The following is a 27,406-nucleotide window of genomic DNA, read 5'->3' as shown; positions in this document are numbered from 1 at the left end:
GGGATGCAAGGGTGGTTCAGTATTCATGCAAGAGTGGTTCAGTATTTGCAGAACAATCAACATGATACATCACATCAACAGAAGGAAGGATAAAAACCATATGATCATTTCAGTAGATACAGAAAAAGCATTTGACAAAGTACAACATCCATTCATGATAAAAACTCTCTGCAAAGTAGGTCTAGAGGGAACATACCTCAACATAATGAAGGCCTTATATGAAAAACCCACAGCTAACATCATACTCAATGGTGAAAAACTGAGAGCTTTTCCCCTAAGGTCAGAAACAAGACAAAGATGTCCATTCTCACCACTTTTATTCTAGTACTGGAAGTTCTAGCCACAGTAATTAGACAACATAAAGCAACAAAAGACATCTTTGTTTATTTTAGATAAACTTTTTTTTTTTCACAAATGGTTTTTAATTTTGATTTTAGTTTGTCAGATCGAGGGCCAAATCCAAGGTATGCTTTTCTGTGATGTTGTTTTAGGCAGGGTTTTTTTGTTGATCATAGAAGCCACTGTAGCAGAAAGCAATTTGTTAAAGGGTATCAAGAAGCCAAGAGAGTATTAGAGAAAGCGAGAACCAAGCTTGGGATTCCGTGGTCCATAGAAATGCACACCCCACATAGGACTCTTCCTTTAGTAGCCAGTGCCTTTCTTTTTTTTTTTTTAAGATTTTATTTATTTTTCAACAGAGGGAGAGACAGCGAGAGAGGGAACACAGCAGGGGGAGTGGGAGAGGGAGAAGCAGGCTTCCCGCAGAGCAGGGAGCCCGATGTGGGACTCGATCCCAGGACCCTGGGATCATGACCTGAGCGGAAGGCAGACGCTTAACGACTGAGCCACCCAGGCGCCCAGCCAGTGCCTTTCTACCCCAGAACCATCATCTCTGCCCCCTATCCAGGGTCTCCCAGAGGGGTGTTGTTTTGCTGAATTTAGAGAACATGGCAACCCCATTTGTAAGAGAATTTATGCAATGGAGATTCCATCTTTCCAGCTCAGAACCATACAGGAAGGTAAGCCAGAAAGAAAATGGAATTGGTATTGAGTAAGCTCGCCTATAATATCTGCTGCTGTGTTAAAGACCAGTTTGTGATTTTAGAGTTTTTTCTTTTGGCATAAGCATAGTTCTTTCTCATGGTCTGGTTTTCCTTTCCTATTAAAATTCTCATACTGTTCTATAAAGAACCTGCTTTCTTTTTATCTCTGATCATTTTTGAAAATACCTATAATGTGGCCAGGACAAGACTATGACTTTGCAGATAACAGTGATACCGATTTCTCTTTGCCCTGAGGATAGAGTCCAAATGGCATACAGGACTTTGCAGCCTGACCCAACCAACTAGGACAACCTCTGTTCCAGCCCCTTTTCCTCACAATCTCTCTGTACGGCCCCTTCTACCAGTCCCTGAGCATGTCCTGCTCTCTCTTATCTTTGCACAGGTTTTCCCTTCTGCCTGAAATCCTCTATCCTGTCTCTATACTAAGAAAACTCCTGCTTGTCTTGAAAGATTCAGCTCCAGCAGTCCTTCCTCTTTGAACTTTTTCTTGATTCCTCTAGGAAGAGTCGGCTTGTCCCCTCTGCTTATTATGACACGAATGACAAGGCACTGTCATTGTTTGTTTACATGGTTGTGAGTTCCGTAAGAGCTCGCAAAGGCACATTGAATGTACCTTGAACAAGAATGAGTTTGAAACATTGCCATAGAGCTGATTTTCAAAAATAAAAGGGAAAGAACATTTTCCTGAAATTGGTGTCTAACAGTTCTGCTTGAATATATGTAAGCTGTTTTTTTTTTTTCAATTTTGTTTTTGGAAACAGAGAAATTTATGAACACGTGAATCCCATGGATACACCAGACATGAGTAATTCCGAAAACTGTTTTTTGCTTCTCTGGACATATAAATGAGGGTTGTTGATGAAATTGGTATTTACTTACTTATCTAGGAAATTAGAATATCTTTGGTTTCTTGTAGTATGTGTTAATTATTATTTTTGCACTGGTGTTGTGGATTTTCTACTTTTGTCCAAACTAATGTTTCAAAAATGAAAATACAAGTGTGCATATAATTATGGTATGTATGTTCTGTTAGAATATAAATCCTTGAAAAAAGAAGGGCAGGGGATATGGTCAGAGAAGAAGCCAAGATTTGTTGATTCATTGCCTTATATATCAGGCATTCTGGATGCTCTCATACCTATTGCCTTATTCAGTTCTCAGAACAGTTCTCAGAGATAGGGGACATTACTGCTATGACACAGTTTAAAAGTTGAGGTTTCAAAACATAGAGTATCCTTGTCAGGGTCACAGCTGTGAAATGGTAGGGAAGTAATTCAAGCCCAAGTCTGTGTGACTGCAAGTCTCATGTTTTTCTAATTTTGCTGGCTTTGGAGTTTAGAACGTCATATAAAAATGTAGTGTTATAAGAAAAATATTTGTTGTTTTTCTTCTTAGTATATGAAAAAATTCTAAATAAGACTGTGACTGTAAAGTTAATATAAAATTTTTCTTAAGTTTGAGGAATCCTGTTTTAAGAAAAGAAACCTTTAGGGGCACCTGGGAGGCTCAGCTGGTTAAGCGTCTGCCTTCGGCTCAGGTCATGATCCCAGGTCCTGGAATCGAGCCCTGCATCGGGCTCCCGAGGAGTCTGCTTCTCCTTATTCCTCTTCCTCTGCCTCTCCCCACGCTCCTGCTCTCTCTCTCTGTGTGTCTCTCTCTGTCTCAAATGAATGAATAAATAAAAAATTCTTTAAAAAAAAAAAACAAGCCTTTGTGAAAGTTTCAATATTATTCATGAATACAGCCATTTCCCTGGTTATATTACATTCTGTATTACCCAAACATCTGAAAGCATGTTCTCAAAAGTATGATGATGATGATGATGATAGTATAAGAAACTCTTATTTGACAACTGCAAGGTCATCCAGTCAATTCTCTTGTTATTTGAGAGAATAAACTCTCTAGAGGAAGATAAAAGAAGAAAGGAGGTGTTGGGTATGAAATATCGTTATGAGGTCAAGTGGAGGAGAGCACGCAAGGCATCTAGGAGGTCACTGATGATGGTGCCATAGAGGAGGGTGGGGTCAAAAGTAAGTTGAATGAACTGGAACAAAACAAGCAGATTGTAAGTAGAGAGAGCAAATAGAAGACATAGTTTGGGGTTTGTTTGTTTTTCTTTTTTTTCTTTTAAAAGACTAGAAAGGCTGTCACAGTCATCTAGTCCAAGCCCTTCCTTTTGCAGCAAGGGGAAGGAAATTGAGATACTTGAATATAACCTTCTTGCCTGCCTAGCACCATACATCTATCTGCTAGTAAATGGCCTGGTGGGGCCTTGAACTCCTCTGGCCCATGTTCAGTGATTTTTCTTCTGTACCACAATTTCTCTAGAAGAGAAAAATGTCTGCAAACAGTTCTAAAGAGAGAGCTTTAAAGATCTTTTGAGAAGGAACTTCTTGTAAATGAAAACAGTTATTTCCAGGAGCATCTACTAATCACGTGATCCCACATTTTATATGAGTGATTGTGATGACTTGAGGAGTCCTTCGATTGTTTATCACCCAACTATTTGGAATCCTGGAAGAATGATTAACTCTGAAGGCTTGCTTTGCATTTATTGGAAAAACAGATGCTACTTTCCATTTTCCTCATGCTATAACTCAAAGCATTTTCAGAGGTCTTTTTTTTTTCCATAGTTACAGTTGGGATCTTTATGATGCCTCATACTGGTTTTTTCCAGAGTTATTTTCTGATATCCAGAATGGCATTTTTCATTGTGTATTCTAGCATTCTTCGTGTGATAGTATGTTCTATCAAGGTGCTTCTACCAAATGCAAGTTTATTATTTCTTCTGTTTTGGTTTCTGTTTAGTATTGAAATGATCTTTCCTTTTCTGTTCTCCTATCATTATGGTGGTCAGATAACTATGCCAGAGCCTGGCATTGACAGGTCCGTGATGGTTAAGGCAAGTTTGAAGGAGAACTTGTCTGAACCCATTTTTTCCCTTCCTCCTCCTCCTAGTTTTCATTTTTAACCTAATGGCACGGCATCCTCTCTCTTTGCACATTCATAGTCTTCTAAATTCATGCCCTTCTGTTGCAGGTATGATGAAACCAGCAGGGCCTTTGGGGGCTCCTTCCCCTGGGGGGATGTTGCCTCAGGGCCCTTCACCTCCTGGACCCCATCAGTTTGGCCAGAATGGAGCTCATGCCCAAGGGCATCCTCCCCAAAGGTGAGCTAGGTAGATTCCAACCCACATTTGTATATTCTACTACAATTATCTCACAAGTGCCTTCTAAACTTGCATGTTATTGATTGAAAGTTTGACCTCTTGATACTGCCCATGCCCTTGAAAGGACTTGGTAGACAGACCTAGGAAACAAGACATTTAGAAAAGTTGGGAGGAATAAAGACAATACTAGTACATATTAAAAAAATATATAAAAAATTACTTGTGTCAATACCACACATTTTAATTTTAGATTATATTCATCTTGTTTTAGAGTTCTGTATTAATCTCTGATTCCTTCTGATGTCTATGCCCTGTATGCCCCAATAAATTTTCAATCATCTATCCTCTTGAATCCTTTGTAGAACTGAGCTCAGTGCCAGTAGGTGCTTAATAAATATTTTAAAAATTAAATCAGATGGTGGCCAGTGGTAAAAACTGGATTTGATGTGGAAGGTACACAGATGCCAATGAGGGATTTTTGAAAGGTAGGTCAAAAGTAAAAACAGCACAGGAAATAAATCCTGTTTGTGTTTATAATAAATTAAGGAAGGGAAAAGTTGGAGGAAGGCCTGAAGAAGCCAGGGTATGAGATATATAAGATGTGTAGAGCTCTGTACCCCACTGGGAACTATCCCATGGAAAGGGAGCCAACATCACACCTTCCCTGATGGAAGTCCCATTATTGATTGTCCAGTGAGCTGCTGCTATTGAGAATCCCAGTGCCAAAGCTGTTTGTAGTGTTTACTTTGGAATTTCTCCAAGGAGTACCTGGAGGCTTCATTTCCTAGGTTCCTTTTCCAGGTTGTTAGGCTGTAGGGTTGGGTGAGGGGAGGAGTAACCCCTCAGTGTGAATCTGGACCTGCTGCTGCTGAAGCCATTCAGTTATCCTTTCAAGGGGCCTGTGAATAGTCCTTGTTAGTGGGAAAACTCTCTGGTCTTTTAAATATCATCAAGTTAATGCTCTTACAGGACATTTGTGAAGTTGACACTTCCTGGCTCTTGTTTGTCAGGATAACATTTACCATTGACATGGTTGCTGTGAGATACAGAGTGAAAGAAACAGGATGAGTAAGTCTAAGTAATCTGGTTTACATGTGGTTGTGGTTTGAACAAAGAGCACAAAGTCAAAGGGCATGACTCGGGACCTGACCCTACGACCCCTACCTAGTCTCATTCGCATGGTGGTGGGGCACAAGGATTAGAGTAGAAAGACTGAGAACCAAGATGCCTCTTCCAGCTCAAAAATTCGTCATGTGATGAAATTCCTGGGGCCTCGAGGCCTCCTCATTTTGCTCACTTGTAAAATGAGGAAATAGAACTGTCAGTCCAGAGCACAGGGGAGAAGATCTGGAAAAGTTTATTGTGTGAACTGCCAAGCATTTTAGATTTTTTTTTTTTTTTTTTTTAAAGAAGAGATGCAAGAATTAAACAGCTAGTTTGAACTTAAGAAAGCTTTTGGTCACTGGTGTTAGCCTAGATTGTGTTGATCTTTTTGCTTCTTTACATTTGTTTCCCTTGAATTAGGTTCCTTAGAAATAAGTAAACTGTGGACTTTACCATCAGATAGACTTTGGCTGTTTGGTTGTGAGCTCAGCACAAAGTCTGGCACCGTGAGGAGTATAGACTGTAGAGTCAGGATGGGTTTACTACTCTTGGCTCAGGCAGCTATTACTTCACTTCTGTGTTCCTTAGTTCCCTTATCACAATTTAAACTATAATGATGTGGTTGTAAGGATTTTGATGGTTAATGCATGCCAAGAATCTTGCATAATGCATAATGCCCATGAAAGACTCAATATGTGTTAGCAGTTGTCAGTACCATTTTCAGGGCATGTAGAATGTCTACTCTCCGTAGCCTGTCCTTCCTACTGGTTCAGTCCAGCTACTCATAACAGCTCAACCTAGAAATCTGCTTTTATTCTGATTCCCAGGGAAACCCTGACAGATTTTTCCCCATCTCCCCCATTATTCACTTGCTTCAACTTGAACTGTGAATCAAAGGTTGGAAATGAATTTAAAAATGAAAAAGTCAGGGAAAAGTCTAGTATTCATGCTCAGCATCCACGGTTACCACGCTACTTTGCCCTCATGGCAAAGGGCACAGTGATTGTGGAGGTGAATCACACAATCTGATGACAAGGGGTTGTCAGAGAGCATAGGTGGCTCATGACATTTCTTTGATGATGATAGCACTTCATCGGTGCTGTTTATACTTAGAGAACCCATCAAAAAATCTCTTAATTTTTACAATATCTAAACTGTCGAATGAAAACAAGATATAATAGTCATTATGTTGATTAAAATTTAAAAATTTATCCTTTTTATTTTTAAATATTGCTCCTTCACAGCAATGTTTTATAAAATTTAAGAATTATACCTAGTCATTTGTCTTCTTGATCTTGGCTGAGGCAGAATAAATGTCTTAAACTTGTAAATAGTACTAAAGTTATTTACAAAGTGTTATTGCTGGGTGGGATTAATCTAGTAAATAAAATCTGTAACTGTAAGTTATATAAATTATCTATTTTGATCAAGAAATTATGAATTGGAGGGGAAGAGGGTAGGAAGAGATTCATCTTCCCAAATTGAAGCTGATGGGGTGAAATCTGACTAAGGACTTGGTTGCAAAGAAAAAGAGTGAGCAAGAAAAATAAGAGAAATAGTTGTTTTCTCTTTAATTTTTTTCTTTCTTTTTTTTTGGTGGAAAGCAGTGATAATGGGCAGAGGTTTTATTTTCTCTACTTCATGGACTGAGTATTTAAAATCCAGATTTTACTTCAGTCCTATCTTGACAAATTTGGTAGCATATCTCCACATTCTAGCAATTTTCAGCATACAGCTCACTACTTGAGCAATTTGTTAAAAACTTAAAAATAAGAAATATTTGAGATTGAGCAGACCACAGACAACTGAGTCAACTCTCCAGAGGTTTAGGACTAAACTGAAGCTAAGTTTTTATGTTTTATTAATCCCCTGGTAGTAATTCTTCATTGACTGTTGTTTATTATGGTGGATCTGCTCTTTTCTGACATTGAATGAAACAGCAAATTAAAATATAGAATTGAATATTTTCTCTGCCCAGAAACATGTTAAGTGAAGGAATCTACCTGAGAAATATTTAAATCATATGGTTCTTAATTTTAACCATTATATTTATAGCACAGAAAGGGATCGTTCCATTCTATCTGCTCATTTTCTCATTTGAAAGCTGAGCGCTATAGAGATTTAAGTGGCTTGCCCGCAGTCACACACCCGGGTCTCCAGTTGAGACCCGGATTCATACCTAAACTCTGATACCTACATGCTGTGTAACCTTGGATTAACTAATTTAGTAAAGTAATGAAATTGAAAAATATTAAATCACTTTGCATGTTTAAAATGTTCTGTTAATCTCTTTTATCTAAATGAAAGTTTTTGTTACCCCTTTACTACTACTTTATTCTTAAATTAATAAAATTGCTTTTAAAATTCAAATCTAAGATTTGCAACATTTAAGTTGGTTAGGGAAAAAAAAAATTTAATTATGAATTTCTAAAGCCTAACTCCCAGGACATATATTAAGCAATGAAGGATAAGTAGGCATTTATGGGTCAAAAAGTAATGGCCTAATGGTTGTGTATTCTCTTCTCTCATTCTATATTTTAAATAATTAACCTTTTGTTAAGTTTAAAAAAAATACTGGAGGCTGCTTGTGTCATAACTTCCATTTGAAACATACTTCATCCTATTTGTAGTTTGTAATAAATTATTCATATAATTTTATATTTTACAAGTTATTAACATTTGTGAAATATCTGTAAATATGTTTTAGAGATATTTTTTTTCTTAAACAATTGAATAATCTCTTCTTCCCCCAATTTAACTGCTGGTTCCCAGTTTCTGCTTATTAGATCCAAACCCTGTAACAATACCTCATGCTGCACCCACTAATATATTTTTATAGAGTATGTACATTCTGTCTGTGTGCGATTATTGCATGTATCTATCTCTTGTGACTTTTTTAAAAAGGCAGAAGTATCATTTCTTGAAAAAAGAAATGATGTTTTTATGAAACAGTGAATTTACAAAATATATCATTGACAATTCTTGAAATCATTTCTAGGTGACCAACAATATTTTAAATGTGTCAATTAAGACTTGTTATATTTTGCCTTGCCTTTCTTATTCCTAGTGTCATTAATAAATTAGAGATATAAACAAAACTTCAATTGTGAAAAGTTAACTTTTATATTTTCTCTCTTTATTCAGTTTTGTTCCAAAAATTATTTAAATCAAAAGATGTTTAGTGTAACTGTGTTGGTCTTGTTTCAGTTTTTTGACAGGAGAGGAAATCAACAGCTTTGCTAAGCAGTATTGTTTGGGTTAAAATGTTATTCATTCTAACTTTATAACCCTTTATAACCAAGTATCTGCTATAGGGTAGCTTTTGATAGAAAAAGCGTTTGATCATTCATCCATTTAACTCAAAGTGTGGGATATCATCATTCTGAAATATGCTTAAATACCATACAGCATAATGGTTTGAAGGTTAATTTTAAGTTTTGTTTACAGTAATCATTCAATTTAAGATACATGGAGAAAAATGACAAGAGAAAATTAGTGTGATGTTTTGGAAAGTGTACTCGCTTAAGACCTGGGAAGAGGCTAGTCCTGGTTTTATCACACATAAGTTGTGGGACTTCAAGCAAGCCACTGGCCTCTCTCAGGCTCTGCTCCTAGCCTCTCAGGTGGAGTGAAAGATGGAAGGCAGGAGCGTGTGCCACTAGGGACATAGTTTCCAGTTTGTGGAGAAATTGAATTCAGAGTATACCATTTTGGGAAATTTCATTTTTATTAGTAAGAGGTCACAGTGTAACTTGAAGGGAAAGCTTTAACTTCTTTCTGTAGATTAATTACAATAAGAACAGTTTCTATTCTATTCTACTGTGGCCACTGTTTCATTCAAAATAAGGAAAAATAAATATACAGTAAGTTCAAACTAAATTAAAGGTAAAGCATGATGAAATTTTTAGATGACAAGGAATGAACGATTTCAAAACTTTTTACTGAGTTGTTCACTTTCAAGTACTGTTTTGCAGGGCACTGAAATTATAGTGCAGGTAATTTTTTTTTTTTTAAAGCTGGGTAGGAAAAAGGAGAATGATCATAAAGATACAATGACAAAGCATTTTATTTTTCTTGGTTCTGTTCTATTAATCATTAACCCGGGTATATATAAGGCTGTGGTGGACTCAGCTTCCCAACTTGATTTCTAAAGCTGGTTCTATGTTTACATTAGGAATTTTTTGCTAAGTATCTTGACATGTTGAGCTTGTGAGCATAGTAATGAGATGATGCTACATGATTCATTTTGAACTCTCATTAAATTAAAGACTTAGGATAAAACATCAGTTATTTCCCTGGTGTCCATTAGATGGGCTTACTTAATTTAACAAGTTATTAACGTTTGTTGTATATCATTTGCATATGAAACTATGATATTGTTTAACATCTCTTTTTCTCTCTTAGATTTCCAGGTCCTCCACCTGTCAACAGTGCGGCATCCTCCTATGCACCATACTCACCATCTACACAATCATCTTATTCAAGTCCTGCATCCACTTCATCCGTCACCCAACTGGGCAATCAGCTCAATGCTATGCACATTAACAGCTATGGTAACAGTTTCATCATTAGTGTTCACTGACCACCTATTTCATGAGTATTTTTATTGAAGGTGGTTTTTTCCATTTTTAAAATAGACATAACTCAAAAAAAAAAGTAGGCATAACTCTGGCATATATTGAAGTGTTTTTTAGACATTTTGATATAAATCATCTGTATTATGTATGGCTGTAATTATTTTTTTCTGCCATTTATTTCAAGATAATTGAAAGACCCTCAGCATACCTAACATTCAATATTAGAATAAAAAAACAAAAAAATGCTGACTTCACAAATCAGCATTAGAACAGTGAAATTATTTTGAGAAATGTGAGGATAGTTTTAACTTTCTGTTGTTTATAATGGGGCCCTAAAATAAAAAAATATAGTACTTATTGTTTCACAGTGCTTTGATTCTGTATTTACATCATGAAAAGAATGGAAGCTCAGATGTTTGAGGCAGAAGAGAGAATAATAGGAGAGAGAACAGTTACAGTACTGAGATTTGTGTCAATAGAAATGCTGTATATTCTAAGGGCCAAAGGAATCTTCACCGTAACAACAGCCATTTAGCTTGAGGAAGAATGTTTCCATTACTTTAAGTAGTTTTTTGGAAGTATCCGTAAAACAAACAAACAAACAAACAAACCCTCTGACTATTTCCTGTCTTTTACTGATTTCAAGATGGGTAAGTCTCCAATGAAGCAAATTTCACATAATCAGAGATAGAAAGAATAGTCTGGTTTTACAACTATTTCCCATATGATTAGAAAACATGTTAGTGGCCTGTCTCCCTTGTTATTTCTACTTAGTTCTGAGATCTATTTGATCAAGTCAAGCACAGGCCACAAAATAATTTATTGAAAGTGTAAGTTACCTGAATAATGCTTGTTACATAACATTTTCCTCTATATGGTTTTCTAGATTTTGTATCACATGCAATTTCTTAACTAGTGACATGTATCATGTAAAGTTAATGCAACCTGAGTTGAAATTTATCCTATTAATTTTCTTTTTCTTTTTTTTAAAGATTTTTATTTATTTATTGAGAGAAAGAGAATAATAGAGAGTATGAGAGGGGGGAGAGTCAGAGGGAGAAGCAGACTCCCTGCTGAGCAGGGAGCCCCATGTGGGACTTGATCTCGGGACTCCAGGATCATGACCTGAGCCAAAGGCAGTTGCTTAACCAAATGAGCCACCCAGGCGCCCTATCCTATTAATTTTCTCACCAAATTTATAAATATTGCTTTTACCCTTTAAAAATTCTCCAGTTTTATAAAATGCCCCACATAGCATTTGTATAACTTTCTGAATGAAGGTTCATCTTGGGGTGCAAAAAAAAAAAAATGTAAGGAAGCCTTCTTGTTTTATATCAGGAAAAGAAGTGTCCCTGTGTGTACTTTGTTGAGAAATGCAATGTTTAGTGGTCTGGTCTTCTTTCTCTCACAGGTTTGGGCATGGCTCCCCCTGGCCAGGGACCTCCCGGCCCTCCATCAGCACCTTCATTCCAGGGTCTTCCTCGACCTCCGCAGCCATCCATTATGCAGCCTGGATCTCAGGTTCTCCCACCACCACCCACTGCACTAAATGGCCATGGTGCCTCGCCCTTGCCTCCATCAACACATAGGCAGGACGGGTTCCCTGGGCCTGCTCCTCTGAATGTCCAGTACCAGCCCCCGCCTCTTCCAGGACAGATGCTGGGCACTGGATATTCGCCACAGCAGGGTAAGGCAGGCAGGGCTCAGGGGAAGGTCTTGGGTTACCTAGGAAATAGCTTTGTTCTATGTTACTAGGCATCTATCACTTACTCTTAAGGAAAGCTAGTTTTAGAATAGTGTGGCAAGTGCAAAGAAAAAGGGAATCATAGATATTCACACTTAACTCTCTGCCTTATATAATAAGATGAAAAAATGCAGTATACTTGACTAAACAGCATAATATTGTCAGTGAGCCCTACATTTAGGACTTTGGGTTCTAATCATTTCTTTTTAAAATTTTTTTCCAAGCAGCCAACTATGGTCCCCAGATGGCAGGTGGGCAGCTCTCCTACCCAGGAGGCTTCCCTGGAGGTCCTGCACAGATGGCTGGTCCACCACAGCTCCAGAAGAGGCTGGATCCTGACTCGATCCCCAGCCCAGTAAGTGTTCTCTCACTCCCATCCTCTCCCTCACAAAGGACCATTCTTCATTCACTATCTCAGAACTCTTCAGTTTATTAGCATTTATCCTCTCCTTTATTGTTGAAGCACAATACCCATCACATAGAGGCTTCCTTCTTTCTGTGTATGGGGGTAGGGAGGCTAGGTTATGGCATATTAGGGGTCTCCATGACAGAAAGCCTATGTAGATTTTCTTTGGTATCACATAAACTTGGCAGTACTATTGATGTTTATATTAGCCTATACTAGCAGTATTTATTGATTATTTGAAGTACGTAGTAAGAGGATATAAACATGCTAGTTTAGATAATAAATAAAGGATGCTTTTCAATAGGGGAAGATACCCACTGAAAGTGAAAGCACAAAGTATTTTACATTTTGCCTATTAACAAAATTGTTTTATGTAAAATTAGAGGTATAACTTAATTCTTCATTCAAGTGATTTTCTTTGGAAAAATGCTCTTTAGTAATTCTATCAGTCAGCTCTTATTCGGTTATTCTGCATAACGCACAATTCCCAATTTGCTTACAACCATGAAGATTTATCTGTCACTTAGATTACATGTTTTGGCTTTAGGTGCTGCTGTATGTGCCCTTATCATTCCAGAAGCCAGTGTGAAAGGGCATCCTGTATTTGGGAATGTTGTTATCATGAGAAAGGGAGAAAAGAGAACTGGCCAAAAGGTGCAATAGCTCTTAAAGTTTTCACTCAGATGTGGTACATGTCACAACCACTCACATGCCCTCAACCAAAGCAAGTCATGACAAAGCCCTGGGTCAGTCAGGCAGGGATATAAACTTCTGCTTCAGAAGAAGCTGCAAGTCTGTAGCAATGAGCAGAGAGATGTAGTCCTTTTGGAATAATAATGAAATTGATACAGTTAACCTAGGTCTTTGAAGTGGTTCTATTACCATGAGTAGAAAAAGTTAGAGATAGCCCAAAGAGCTACTGTATTAGCTAACTTTGGCTGTGTAACAAACCACTACCAAATTTAGTAATTTATAGCGACTGTTTATTAATCCCTATGAGTCAGTGGGTCCTCTGGGCAGTTCTGCTAATCTGGGCCAGGCTCAATGGATTTGGTTTGGGCTTGCTTGTACATCTGGGGTCAGCTGGAGGTATGGCTGGAGCCTGAATGGTCTAGGATGATATATTAATTCTCTGGCTGCTGTGCCAAATTACCACAAACTGGGTGACTTAAGATAGTAGGGGTTTATTCTGCTATGTTTTGGGAGGCCAGAAGTCTGAAATCAATGTGTTGGCAGGACTATGCTCCCTTGAAAGGCTCTATAGGGGAATCCATTACTTGTCTCCTCCATCTTTGTGGGGCTAGTCCAACATTCTTAAGGTAGTTGTTTATTTCAGAGATGGTTTATAAAGGATAAAGGATATAAATTAATTCTGCAAAACTTCTTTATATATTCGAGAATACTTATCCTGATTTCCCACCTCATTTGTGTTATTTGCTTTTCCTTCACTGTTCCCACCCACCATGGGTACAGGTTGATCTGAAGCGGAGAAGGTAGAAAGACCAAAGTAGAAGGTTGGATGCACTATGAACAAAAGAATAATGAATTCTTCCCTCAGGTTCTGACTCCTCTTGGGACCAACGTGGCCTGATTGGAGGAGAGAGGCACTCCTTGGCTTGTGGCTACATGACTCTACTTTCTGCTTGGGTCATCATATTGCTTCTTCCTCTTCCCTGAGTCTTCTCCTCTGGGCATCCATCTCAAAACTCCTTCTGTCTCTCTATTATGATGTTACACATGATTCCATTCAGGCCCCACCCAGATAATCCAGGCTGAGTGCCTTCTTTCAAGACTTTTAATTTAATCAGTTCTCTTACTGTGTAAGGTAATAGTCACAGATTGCAAGGATTAGAACATGGAAATATCTTTGGTGTGTGTGTGTGGGGGGGGTACCATCAAGCCACTACAGATGGTGTCATTCATGTGTCTTGTATTTGGTATCCATAGTCTTACCATAGATCATGTCATTACCAAATATAGGACACTTCAGAATCTCAGTTGAAAGCATCTCATTTTCCAACCACAGCCTCCTATCTTTTTAGCTCATTCCTTTTAGGACTCAAACTTGAATAATGATTCACCCACCAGGACTTATAACTTAACACTTTTATCTCTTACATTGCCTTCATCTTCTCACTTCTATTACGCAGCTTAGATTATTTGATCCATGATAATAAATCTGTTCCTTACATCCTCTACTCTCAATTCCTTTGCCCCCTCCCTCCACTGAATTCACCTAGAAAAATCCCATTTGTTGTTAAACCAACTCCACCTGCTCCATGCCTGTACCCCAGATGCCACCTGTGACTTGATTTTATTTTATGATTCCATAATACTCTGTTCATAGCAGACAAGTGTAAAAGTAACTCTAGTGGCAGATCTTCTGAAGGAAAAAGAAATCTATATGTTTTGAGGTAGCTTTGGCATTATCAAGAGTCACTATCATCAAATCAAAATCCTGTATGTACCGAGTCATAGTCAAAATCTCTATTGAAATTTCTGTGTATTGTTAAATCTCCAAGCCTGTTTTTGAGAATATGTGTTTGAGGTAAATTTTAAAAACTTAAAACCTATAATATATTTTTAAAAATTACTAGAAGTGTTTTAATATTTCTTACTCCCTTTATAGTATTCCAGCCAAGATGTGAATTAGTTTAGAAATATAATTACCACATACAACATTGTTTCTTTGGAGGCTCTGCTTTGTAAGTTGCAAACAACTAATTTAAAAATAAATTTTTAGTAAATATAGTCTGTTTGAAGACAAGAAACTTGTTCAATATGCAGCTTATTATGGCTTTTAATGTGGTTTCGTATTTGACACTTCATTGGTTGAAATGATTACTCTAAATGTTGATTATATAAAAAGTTCTCCAAATTTGAAGGAACCAGATTAACCTTAGGGTAAAAATATAGGATATAATAGTAATGTTTCAATTTTTCTGTTTGCTTCTTGTCTCTGTCCATGGTAGCTTTTGGCTTCATCTGCATCTTACAGTAGTTATATTTGGAACATATTCTGTATCTTTAATAAGAATTCAAATCCTATGAAATTAGAGAAACAGAAATGTGTGGATTTAAAGGCAGGTTAAATCTCTCTCTGATATGCCATAAAAGCAATGATATCAGTGCCCGCTAGGCCTGGATTTGATGAGATGGGAAGGCAAAATGGAGAAGGTAACATTTCAGAGTTTGGGGGAAGATAATTTTCATATTAATAGTTTCTTCAGGAATATAAAAAAGTACATATCCTCCAAAGCTATGTGGTGTATTCTGGGCACTTGCTCATTTCTCTCTCTTTTGTTTTGTTTTTTTGTTTTTTTGTTTTTTTTCTCTTTTTACTTTCTTCTTCTTCTTCTTCTTTTTTTTTTTTTTTTACCCCCTTGTCTCTTGTCTCTTTTATTTGATGACAAAAGAAGTGAGAGCAGGGAGGAGATAAAGAGGAAGAGGAAGATAATAGATTGCCTTCTTGTTTTCTTCTTAACTCCATACTACTAGATTTTGCTTATTTTTTTCATCCCTGGACAACTACAACAGAAAGACAAATTTTTATCTTTATATTATTCACTAATAAATATTTTAGTAGAGAAATACACGGTATTTCCAAATTAGATGACAAAACTTAGGGACTTTTTCCCTTCTGATTTCTATACCATAGGCAGCTTCCAGGTGGGAACACTGTATTGTTTGTTTTTTTTACTGTCTCATGGAGCAAGGGTGAGGTGGAAGAACTTGTAAGGCAACTTGAGGCTCAAGAGAGATTTAAAGAGAAAAGTTAAGGTGTTTTAAGTTATACTGTAAATCATTTCTTCTGAATTTAATGATTTTTAGCTTTGTATATTTTCCGTTAAGTATAAAAGGTATTTTCTTTAAAAGCTATTTTCAATTTCTTTTTCTACCAGAATCTTCTCTTTTTTTTTTTTATTTAATGCTTATCTATGTCCCAATAAACAAACTGAATAAAAATGAAGTTCTCTGAAGGGTCAGAGCTCAGAGTATTACAGAACAGAATTTAGCAACTGCTGCTCTAAAATTGTGAAAGTTTTAAAAGTAGGCCCTCAGTGAGAATTTGGTCTGAAATGAACTAAAAGGATTTAGAAAATGCCTATTTGTGTGTGTGTGAATAATGAAAGGGAGGGAGAGACAGGGATGTTTGGAAGAGTCTTAACTTACTTTAACTTGTTCTTGATATCTTATATCAGATTCAGGTGATCGAGAATGACAGAGCCACCAGAGGAGGACAAGTTTATGCCACCAATACCAGAGGCCAGGTCCCTCCCCTGGTCACTACAGATTGTGTGATACAAGACCAAGGTATTTCTTGTCAATAATATTTTTCATTGAAGTTTTAAAAGTTTTCACCATTTTTTAAAAACAAATAACACTGGCACCCTTCAGTAATGCTATCATTGACGGGGAACCTCTTGATAGGTGATAATGGGTACTAATTTTCCATCGATCACTCAAGCACTGTGAATGTATTATCAACTGAATTCTATTTTCTGCTTGTAGAAGTCTAGAGAGTGGTGAGATAGAGTTCAATATACTAGTTTAAGAAAATTATTTTAGTTTATAGGGTTAAATTAGTACATGCCCTACTTTGGTTTACTTTAGTTACTACATTAGGAACCTGGCCAAGATAGCATGAGTAGAGCAGTAGGGGATTGAACACTTGAGAAATCAGCCTACTTGGTTCTAGCCCCAATGATGTATATATATTTTTTCAGCAACATCTTTAATGTGTGGGTTCTGTTTTTCCAGTTTTGAACTGGGATGAGGAAAGGCTGAGCTCTCTTTCTACTAGCTATCCAATGTGTGCTGCCAGTTTAATATATCTGTCCTTGCACAGGTTTGCTCTTTCTGGGAATATATCATTATTCTCTTCCTTATGGCAAGTTAAATCACAGCCTGATGGAATCATTATTATTTAATTCCTGAACTTTTTGATCATCCTACACTGAAACTCTGTACCCATTAAACAGTAACTCCCTATTCCTCCACTCCCCAAAGCCTCTGTATCCTGTATTCTATTTTCTGTCTCTTGCCTATTCTAGGTACCTTGTGTGAGTGGAATCATACAAAGTTTGTCTTTTTGTGTCTGGCTTATTTCACTTGGCATAATATTTTCAAGGTTCATCTGTGGTATAGAATGTATCAGAATTTCATTCTTTTTTAAGGCTGAATAACACACACACACACACACACACACATTGTTTTTATGCATTCGTCTGTTGAAGGGCATTTTGCTATTAGTAGCCTTAGCAGCCAGGTGGTTGCTGTGAACATTGGTGTACATGTATTTGTTTGAGTCCCTGCTTTCAGTTCTTTTGGGTATATCCCTAGAAGTGGGATTACTGGATCAGAGGGCAGATGTAAGGAAAGAGTACAAGGAAGACTCAGGAAGAGAAGGAAGGACCAGTGAGGTGGCAAGGTCCAGATCATCATCATTTCTCCTGCAGTCCAGCCCTTGGCAGGGAGAGAGAGCTGCCTGCCATGGAGCCCCCCTCAAATTGGCCCAGTCACACCCCTTGGCTGTGAAGCCCCTTTGTCTGGCCTGGCTGATCAGCTGATACTTACTAGTGAATGTTTTAGGATGTAGCCCAAATCTCAGACATGTGCAGAAATTCACAGAACATAAGTAGAACATGGAGGCAGAGGGAACCTTGGCCTTCATTTGCTCAGCTCTCCCAGTTTACAGAAGTGAGGGCGCCTAAGGCCCAAGGAGCTTAAGTGACTTGCCCAAAACTACACAGCTAGTTAGGAGTGGCTCCAATAAAGAAAAACACCTACTTAAAAAAATACTGTTTTCTTTGCCTACAAAAATTACATATATTGTTTTTTTGGCTACAGGATCTAATTTAGGACCCAACTCGTCCCTTGATTCTGTACTTCTCCCTATCCTACAAGACCCTGTTCAAGCACCACGTACTTTGTGTAGTCATCTCTGACCAACGTGGCTGACTCATTGCCTCCCTGGGCTACTTCTTAATGAACTTGCTCCTCTGTGCCATGCCATTTTACAGTTACCTGTTTTTATCATCACTCTCTCCTACCAGGCTTTGAAGCCAGAGGCTTCACTTGTCTCTGTCCCAAAGCCTCTAGCAGGAGCTTAGCTTCATAAATGTTTGTCGAATGACTAATTTATTGAATGTTTTCCAGTCAGATTATCCCATAATGCTCTTTATTAAGCATCGCCAAGAGTTTTGAATCTTAATTACTGAGATTGTTAAATTATCTACTGTAGCCATATCTTTCATGCCCCACTTTTGCATACCTATTTATAAAAACAAATTCTCAGTGCCTTTTTTTTTTTTTTTAAGATTTTATTTATTTGAGAGAGAGAGCGTGAGCACGAGTTGGGGGAGGGAGAGGGACAAGCAGATTCCACACTGAGCGTGGAGCCCAACCTGGGGCTTGATCTCAGGACCTGAGCTGAAATCAAGAGTCAGACGCTTAAGCAGTTGAGCCACCAGGTGCCCCAAATGAATTCTCAATGGCTTTTTAAAAATTCTATCTTTGTGTGCATTATCTTCCTGAAACCAAAGTTTGTTTAGTCACTTTTATGAGCTCATTCATATGCATATTTCACTGTCAAGAACTAAAAACCCTTTAAAGAATAAATACTCAATTTCAATATATTGTTAGTAATTTTGGCTGGTAAAAATTGAGTACAATGAAAAATTAAAATACTTTTTAAAATATTCAAAAATTCTTATTTCACAGTCTGTGTAAAATTCTTATTTCATACTCTTGTGTGATGTAATGAGGAAGATCTTGTCTAAGTTTTTTTTGTCTAAGTTATGTGAAATGTGTAAAAATAATAGGGGTTCAAGCATATTTACATTTATTACCTAATATTTTTCTTTTATTTCTGCTGCCAAAACTCTTGTTTTACCCTATGTTAGTGTTTACCTGGACTCTAACAGTAATGACCAGTCTACCTGTGTCTAATGTTTTCCTGCTCCCAGAAGCTATCTGGGTAGTTTAGTTTTTTCAAGTATTTATGTGATTATATTGCCCTTGCTTAAAAAAAAAAAAAAAATGTCCCATCATTGCCCATGGGCAAAAGGATTGATCTTAACCACCCGTCCTTCATAACCTGGACCCAACTTACCTGGGATATAGTAAAGAATTATGATAGGTTCTAATACCACTTCTGTCATTTACTAATCCCTTAACCTTTGGCAAGTCACTTAACCTCCTGATATCTCAGTTTTCTCCTCCGTAAAATGGGGTCCTAAGGGTATCGATCTCATAAGGCAGTTGTGAGACTAAAATGAAAACACTTGTAGTGGTCTTAGAACGATACCTAATACACTGGCAATTACTGTCATAATTATGAATCCAGTTTTGGGCTTTGCTACAGAGGCTGTGAGAGACTATGGCAGAAACATGGTACCAACAACTGGATTCAGCCTGCAGTCATGTTAATTTGTCGTGCACAATATTTTGTTTTGTTTCTATTTGAAGTAGTGGCCATTATGTAAAATTGGAATATCTTATGTAAAAATCCAGATTTCTAGCTGGTCCTAAAAAGTAAAATCTGGCAATAATAGGTTAAATCTGAACAGAAGAAACTCAGCTTTCTTAGGTTCAACTTCCCACTCATTCCGGGCCCACCGGTGCAGCAGAACCTGGCCAGAGAAAGGCTCCCGGCCGCGCTGCACTGCCCGCCCTGTAAACTCAGGACTGTACTTCCCCTCGTCCTCTCACTTGTCCACTGTCCTAAGTAACTGTTTCACATTCCTTCCTGAAACCTGCAATACCTCCTCTCCCAACCTTTCTTTAAGCTGTGCATATGTCCTCCTTTCTGAGAAAATTGAGCAGTCAGAAGACAGCTTCCTCGGACTGTTGCCATCATATCAGCCCTGCCCTAATGTGCACCTTTGCTCTGCCTTTCTGCTTTTGGCCATAACTGAATGCTCTGTGCTCCAGTCGGAAGCTAGCCCCTCCTGTGCACTAGTGTAGTATGTTGCTACAGTAAGTCTCCCCTCTTTCTCGTGTGTCGGCAGTATCTCTTTTTACACTCTCCTATCTTCAACAATAAAAATGTTTTTTTGACCTGTTTTCCTCACCAGCTACCCTTCTTTTCTTTGCTCCCCTGTGCAACAAAACTTGAAAGGATTATTGCCAATTCCTGCCCTTACTCACTGTAGGCAGGCTTCCCACCCCAGGCCCTATTCTGCCAAAACTGTCTTCGGGTTTCTAGCAACCTCCGTGTTGTTAAATCCAGCGTGTTTTTTTTTTTTTTTAAGTTTTTATCTAAAGTCCAGTTAACAATACACTGTTATATTAGTTTCAGTTATACAATGTAGTGATTCAACACTTCCATACAACACCCAGTGCTCATCACAGCAAGTGCGCTCCTTAATCCCCATCACCTATTTCACCTCCCCTCTGGTAACCATCAGTTTGTTCTCTATAGTTAAAAGTCTGTTTCTTGGTTTGCCTCTCTCTCTTTTTTTCCCTTTGCTCATTTGTTTTGTTTCTTAAATCCCACATTTGACTGAAATCATATGGTATTTGTCTTTGACTGATTAACTTATTTTGCTTAGCATAATGCTCTCTCGCTCCATCCATGTCATTGCAAATGGCACATAAATCCATTGGTCTTGCTGATCTAGCAGTACCACCTGGCGCAGATGATCATGCTTTTCCTTGATGTACTTTCTTCACCTCCAGGACACCAGATGCTCCTTGTTTTTATCCTTCTTAGTCCTTTAACTGGTTTCTCCTTTTCCCCTGACTTCTTTATGTTAGAGGACCAGGGCTTAGTTCTTGGTCATCCTCTCTGGCTACAATGATTTCATTGGTAGTTTCAAGGTAGTTCATGGCTTTAGTTTGTTCTTTATAGAAAACTCCCAAATGTGTATCTTCAACCCAGTGCCCAGACTCACATATCTAGTTGTTTACTCAGTTTCACTGTTGGATTGCTTAATAGAGTTCCCAAAGTGGACATGTCCAAAGCCAGAGTCCTGATCTCTGCCCACATTCCTATTAACACACCCCTTCCCTTCCTGCAGCTTTTCTCTTATCAGTTGGTGGCAACCTCATGCTTCTGGTCCCTCAGGCCAAAAACTTTGGAGCCATTCCCAATTTCTCTTCCTTTCCCACCTCCCATCTTCACACCTCGTATATCCCTCCCATAACAATCCGTGTACTTCCAAAATATGTCCAGAATATGGCCACTTGTCAATAACTCTACTCAGGCTGGTTCCTGCCACCACCATATCTCCTCTGGTTCCTGCATAACCTTTGTAACTTCTCTGAACTCCTCACCAGCTGCTGTGCCCAGTTATGTGCTCCATTCCAGCCACACAGGCCTCCTGTGACTCCTCCAGCAGGCCAGACATGCGCTGCCCCTAGGCACCTACCTGGGTCAATGCCTTGCTTCCTGGGAGTCTGCTTAAATGTAACCTTTTAAATAAGGCCTACTCTTTAACTGTTTAAAGTTGCAGTCCGCCTCCCACTACCCCTTTACCAGATAGATTTTTCATAGCATTTACATCTTCTAATGACCCATGTAATTTACTCATTTATTGGGTTTAATAGTTATTAATAACAATAGTTATTGTCTGTATCTTCTGTCAGAATATAAGCTCTACAAGGAAGCAATTAGGACAGTGTCTTAGTAGACGTTCAGTAAATACAAATATAAACATAGATTGTTGCATTGCATAATACTCTTTTAGAAATCATGAAGAAAGTTATACAAATAAGGCAATGTATTATCTAGAATTATAAATATTTAAATATTATAGGGCAGATTTTTTTTTTCTCAGCAAATTTCAAGTGTGTTCCTTTGAACATTTCAGGCAATGCTAGTCCTCGATACATTCGTTGCACAACATACTGTTTCCCATGCACGTCAGATATGGCCAAGCAAGCTCAGATTCCATTAGCTGCTGTCATCAAACCCTTTGCCACAATTCCTTCAAATGAGGTAAGAATGATAAAAACAGCAATTCAAGGGGTGCCTGGCTGGTTCATTCGGTGGAACATGTGACTTGATCTCGGGGTTGTGAGTTCAAACCCCACGTTGGTTGTAGCGATTACTTAAAATCTTAAAAAAAAAAAATAGCAACTCAATAATTTAGCAATTCCAAAATTCTTCTTTCATCATTGTTTTCTTATACATTATTCTGTATTATAAACAGAAAACTGGAGAATATTTATATAATGCAGAAACATCCAATCATTCAATTCACTAGGAAGACCAAAATCTGACAAGCTATGTTGTTTGACAACCTGTATAACAAACACTGAAGGACAGGGTCACTTTTGGTTCTGCTGTAACAATGTGCATATTCAGGAAATAGAGAATGTCATGTAGTGACAAACTAAGACTTCTCATGTGACCTTTATGCCTAGTTATTGGCCCCAACATCTAGGTGAAGGAAGCTAACAGAGCCTAAGGTCCGTGGTCTTACTATAGCTGCTTTAATAGTCACGGGGCCAACGTGCTCATGAACTCTTAAAGTCAGTATGATTCATTTGGATAAAAGATAAGAAGTGGTATTTATTTAAAATTTCTGATATTGGGATGGTGTTAATGGATGTTGTGATTGAGACATCCCCCCCAACAAGGCTGCCATTCCTTCTTTTCATGCCCTGAATGGTGGATACACACATACTCACAGAGATACAAGGTACTATAGAGCTAGTCAAATAGGTGAGGAAAAGCTTTAATTCTGACTGGAGCTTTGACCATAATCCCATTGCAGTAGTCTAGTAAGCTATACTGAACACTGGATTCCTTTTGCTCTACCCAGATTCTCTTCCCAGTTTAAACCTCAGCTTGGCTGTAATGACTCTGAGGTTGGCTGATCTAATGAACACCTAACAGCACCCGAGCAAAAGGCAGAGCATCTGCACAAGAGAACAGATTTGTCCCATTTCGTGGGCTGGCCATGCCAGCTGATATGGGTGGTAGAGTGGCCTGGGGAAGGGGACGAGGGCTTTGCTTTACATCACCTCAGGGAAGGAGGAAACAGAAGAGACAGTGTGCATGTTGACAGTGGCTTTCATACCCTTTAAGATATCCACTCATTCTATAAGGAGAATGGTGGCAGAATGCTGCCTTCTCTTTGTGGGTAGAGTGAACTGGGGTAGAGTGGGGCATAGAAGAGGCTGTTCCTAGAAGCCAATCTTACATGCAATATGGTCTCATATTTGTAAGTCAAGAAGTACATTCAGTATTTACTTATTTTAAGTATGGTCTCTTATATGATGGTCCCAGAAATTTAATATTAATGTCCATAAAATCCTCTTTAGAATCACTATGCTTAATAAGGATAAGGTAGACCAATGTGTAATGACAGATCCATGCTGAATATAATGTGTATGTGTGTTTTAAATAATAGCTAGAAGTAATTTTTTGCTATTTTCAACACTTTATTATGAAAATTTTCAAGCGTACAGAAAATTTAAAAGAATTTTATGGTGAACACCTAGATTCTACCATTAACATTTAACTATACTTGTTTTTATCACCTATTGATTCATCTGTCCATCAATCCATCCTTTTTTATGCATTTCAGAGTAAATTGTGGACATTAATTAGTACACTGCCCACTAAATACTCCAGCATGCATATCATTAATGAGAGTTCAGAATTTTCTTACAGATTATTTTTCCTTTTGAGGCAAAATTGATTTACAGTAAAAGGCACGTATCTTAAGTAACCACTCACTGAATTTTGACAAATGGATACACCTGAGCAACCCTAACCTCTCTCAAGATGAAAAACATTACTGTCATCCTTAGAAGTATTTCATCCTCCCACCCCTTCTAACAACCTTCTTTCCCTGGCAACCATTGTTCTGATTTTTTTTTTCCCCACCATAGATTTGTTTTGCTTATTGTAGGTCCTCATATAAATAGACTTCCAGAGTATGCACTCTTCTGTGTAAGGTTTCTGTCATCAGCATAATGTTTTAGAGTGCCATCAACATGCTATTGCATGTATTAGTAGTTTGCTCCTTTTTTATTGCTGAATGGTATTTGATTGTATGGACATACTAGTTTGTTTATGTAGTCTTTTACTGATGGATATCTGGGCTCTTTCCAGTTTTTGGCTCTTGTGAATAAAGCTTCCATAAATATGCTTGTACAAGTCTTTCTGTGGACATATATTCGTTTCTCTTGGATTAATACCTGTGAGTAGTTTGCTGGCTCACGAAGTACATGTTTCTTTTTAGTTTTGTAAGAAATTGCCAGACCATTTTCTTAAGTGGTTGTATCACTTTATAGTCCTTCTAACATTGTATTAGAGTGCCATTGCTCATTATCTTCTCTGTTTGGTGTCTTTTTTTTTTTTTAAGATTTTATTTATTTGAGAGAGCGTGCATGAGCAGTGGGAAGTGCAGAGGGAGAAGCTGAGCGGGCGGCCTGGGACTCCTGAGACTCTGGGATCATGACCTGAGCCAAAGGCAGATGCTTAACCAACTGAGCCATCCAGGCGCCCCTAATTTTAGATGTACTGATGGCTCTGGAGTAGTATCCATGAGCTGTGTTTTTATTTCAATTTTCATACTTCGAACAAAATTTAAACAAGTACCAGTGAATAACATCACACTTACATACATACCACCCATCATTAATAAATGATAACATATTGTCATATTTGCTTAAAAAATTTTTATGAGAGTTAAAACTTCATAGCTACATATGATATTTCCTTTATCAGGCCATTCCTTCCCCACCCCCCTTTTAGGGGCAGACACTGTAATGAATTTGGTATGCATCCTCCCTATATGCGACTTTATATATTGACTTCATGCTCGTGAATCCATAGTAATATGTAGTAATGTTCTGCTTTTTAATGACTCAATTAATTTTAAATAAGTAAAATATAAACTTAGATGCAAGGGGTATAAAATGAAAAAAGACCCTTCCTACCCTTCTACCGTCCCCCTTACAGACAATCTTTTTTTTTTTTTTTTAACGATTTATTTATTTATTTGTTAGTGCGAGAGAGCACAAGCAGGGGGAGCGGCAGGCAGAGGGACAAGCCGGCTCTTTGCCTAGCAAGGAGCCCGATGTGGGACTCGATCCCAGGACCCTGGGATCATGACCTGAGTTAAAGGCAGACACTTAACCGACTGACCCACTCAGGCGTCTCCCGCTTACAGACAATTTTTACCTATTCTTTGTGGTTCCTTCTAGAAATGAAAAATGCATATACCAGCATATAAGTATACATCCTTAAAAAAAATAAATATATAAATGATAGTATAGTATACACACTATTCTGCACCTTTCTTTTTCCAGTTAACATGTCTGGCACTCCTACCATGTCACTACCTACAGAACTGCCTTATTCTTTCCAACAGCTGTGTGGCATGATATATGAGTAAGACAAGCACTGTTGTTACTGTATGTATCAATTTTAAGATGTGTAAGATTCCAGAGATGTGAAAATTTAAAATATGAATCCTAAAATTGAGGGAAATATAGTAAGATGAGTGTGCCTGAGAGAATGGTATAGCAAACCCTTGACACATCTCCGAGGGGGTGGGATTGCTGCAGATGTGCACTCTCTACTCTCCGGCACTCATTCCTATGCTATCTGAATCATTTTATAGTAACTTGTTACTTTCATAATGAGAAGGTAACACTTTTACCTTGAAAGAAAGCCAGGCAACAACTTTACTCTCTATCAATATGAGGATACATGGGATTTCTGCCTCCAGGCAGTGTTAGCTTGAGTGCACCTTGTTCACAACAATGAATTTGCATAGTTTTCAGTTGCACACTAGCAGAAACCTCTCCTCCCTGCTCCAACGCATGAGACAACTGCCCGGGGTCAACCACCCATGGAACAGAACAAAACTCAGCAGTTATTCATACCCAAAATCAGAATCTGTAACCACCTTTTTGTTTATCACCATTTAGTATTAACAATGAAATTATTCAATAACGTGTTCCTGAAAATAAAACTTAGTATTGAGAAGTGTCTTTCAAATGTTAGTTCAAGCCAACCACCCCCTCCCTCCATGCATGTACACATTTCATACACAGATTAAATGTGTATGCTTTCTATTTAACAAAGTTGTTTGATCTAACCAAATACTAACTCCCTACCACCATGAAGTTTTTTTTTTTCCTTTGGTGAAAACTTATGCTGCATTTTAGTTTTTGTGCTTCCCAAAGTACTAAATGGATGAGTTTAGAGTGGTGGTTTATTTTTGGAATCTGACTTAGGGAGAAGCTCTACTTGAGAAAATAACATTCTCTATTCTTTTCATGTTGCTAGAGACTCTGCACACTGACCAGGTAAATGTATTTTGACAGTGCTATTTTTTTTTTCTATTGCAGCTCTCTCTATAGAAGAAGCTCTTCCTTTTGCCTTAGACCAAGAACAGAATTACCCTGAATATAATATACTTATATATTTTATTCTTTCTCTATGTATATATATGTTTTCATTTGTCATATATATATATATATATATATATATGAAGAGAGAGAGGTATAATTGACAAATGAAATTGTATGATATTTAATGAATATATTATATTTAGGAAGGATTACTGTCTCTTACATAGCAGTGTCTCCTGAGTTGAATGAAGACATTCTGTTTAAAGAAGAACATTTACTTTTATTTGTTGAAATAGGCTTACAAGTAAAAAATAAGAAATATGAAAGGGATGCTAAAACATCAGGAAGAAGTTCCTAAAGTTCATGCTTTCAAAAACCTCGTCTTCCTCTTTGGGGATTAACTAGGCCTAAATGAGGTGAGCCACAACCACTGGAGAACCATCACTGCTATGCTGTGCTGATGAGCTGGGATGAGGCAGGATTTGGGCCTCCTTGGCAGACTCTCATCTTGTGGCTTCCATGACACCTCCCTGGTGTATTTGTTTCTACTCCTATGTTTTTTTCCTGGTTTATAATGTTGGGGTTCACCAAGGCATGGACTTGGGATCTTTTCTTCTCTCTTTAGGCTCCCTTTCCTTCCAAAGACTAAATATCATCTGTAACACCTGCTTCTGTTACTGATGAGAATAATAGTAGGCAGGGAGCACTTAATGAGCACAGTTATGAGGGTTTTTTAAATGTATATTCATTTATTTAATCTTCACATCAATCTGTTATCCCACTTTAGATATAAGGAAACTGAAGCACAGACTTAGGTAACTCATTAAGGCCAATGGCTGCTAAGTAACAGAGCTAGGATTCTAGCCCAGGCAGTGTGACACGCGGGTCCTTAACTCGAAATCACTGTACTGTTACTCTCTCCCTCAATCATCCCTACATATCCACATACCCAAATGCCTTCCTGAAATCTCTCCTTGGGTACCTCATAGAAACCTCAGACTTACTATGTTTAGTGGTAAA

At 37.9% G+C, this 27,406-nt stretch overlaps 1 protein-coding gene across 3 annotated transcripts in view; it reads left to right on the top strand.

The window, feature by feature from the left end:
* Window positions 1-27,406, top strand: part of SEC24D (SEC24 homolog D, COPII coat complex component) — a 102,226-nt gene that overhangs the window by 7,422 nt on the left and 67,398 nt on the right. For 2 of the 3 annotated variants that reach the window (XM_027600609.1, XM_027600610.2), the window contains exons 3-8: window positions 4,104-4,233; window positions 9,742-9,890; window positions 11,326-11,601; window positions 11,883-12,013; window positions 16,267-16,378; window positions 21,880-22,007. In XM_027600609.1, coding sequence (XP_027456410.1) covers window positions 4,104-4,233; window positions 9,742-9,890; window positions 11,326-11,601; window positions 11,883-12,013; window positions 16,267-16,378; window positions 21,880-22,007 — 926 coding nt within the window. The remainder of the gene's footprint in view (window positions 1-4,103; window positions 4,234-9,741; window positions 9,891-11,325; window positions 11,602-11,882; window positions 12,014-16,266; window positions 16,379-21,879; window positions 22,008-27,406) is intronic. The other variant, XM_027600611.1, reaches the window with a different exon arrangement.

Source organism: Zalophus californianus, chromosome 2 (assembly GCF_009762305.2).
Source record: "Zalophus californianus isolate mZalCal1 chromosome 2, mZalCal1.pri.v2, whole genome shotgun sequence".
Taxonomy (NCBI): Eukaryota; Metazoa; Chordata; class Mammalia; order Carnivora; family Otariidae; genus Zalophus; species Zalophus californianus.
The sequence above is the reverse complement of the archived record's forward strand: the minus strand, read 5'-3'. Positions and strand labels throughout refer to the sequence as shown.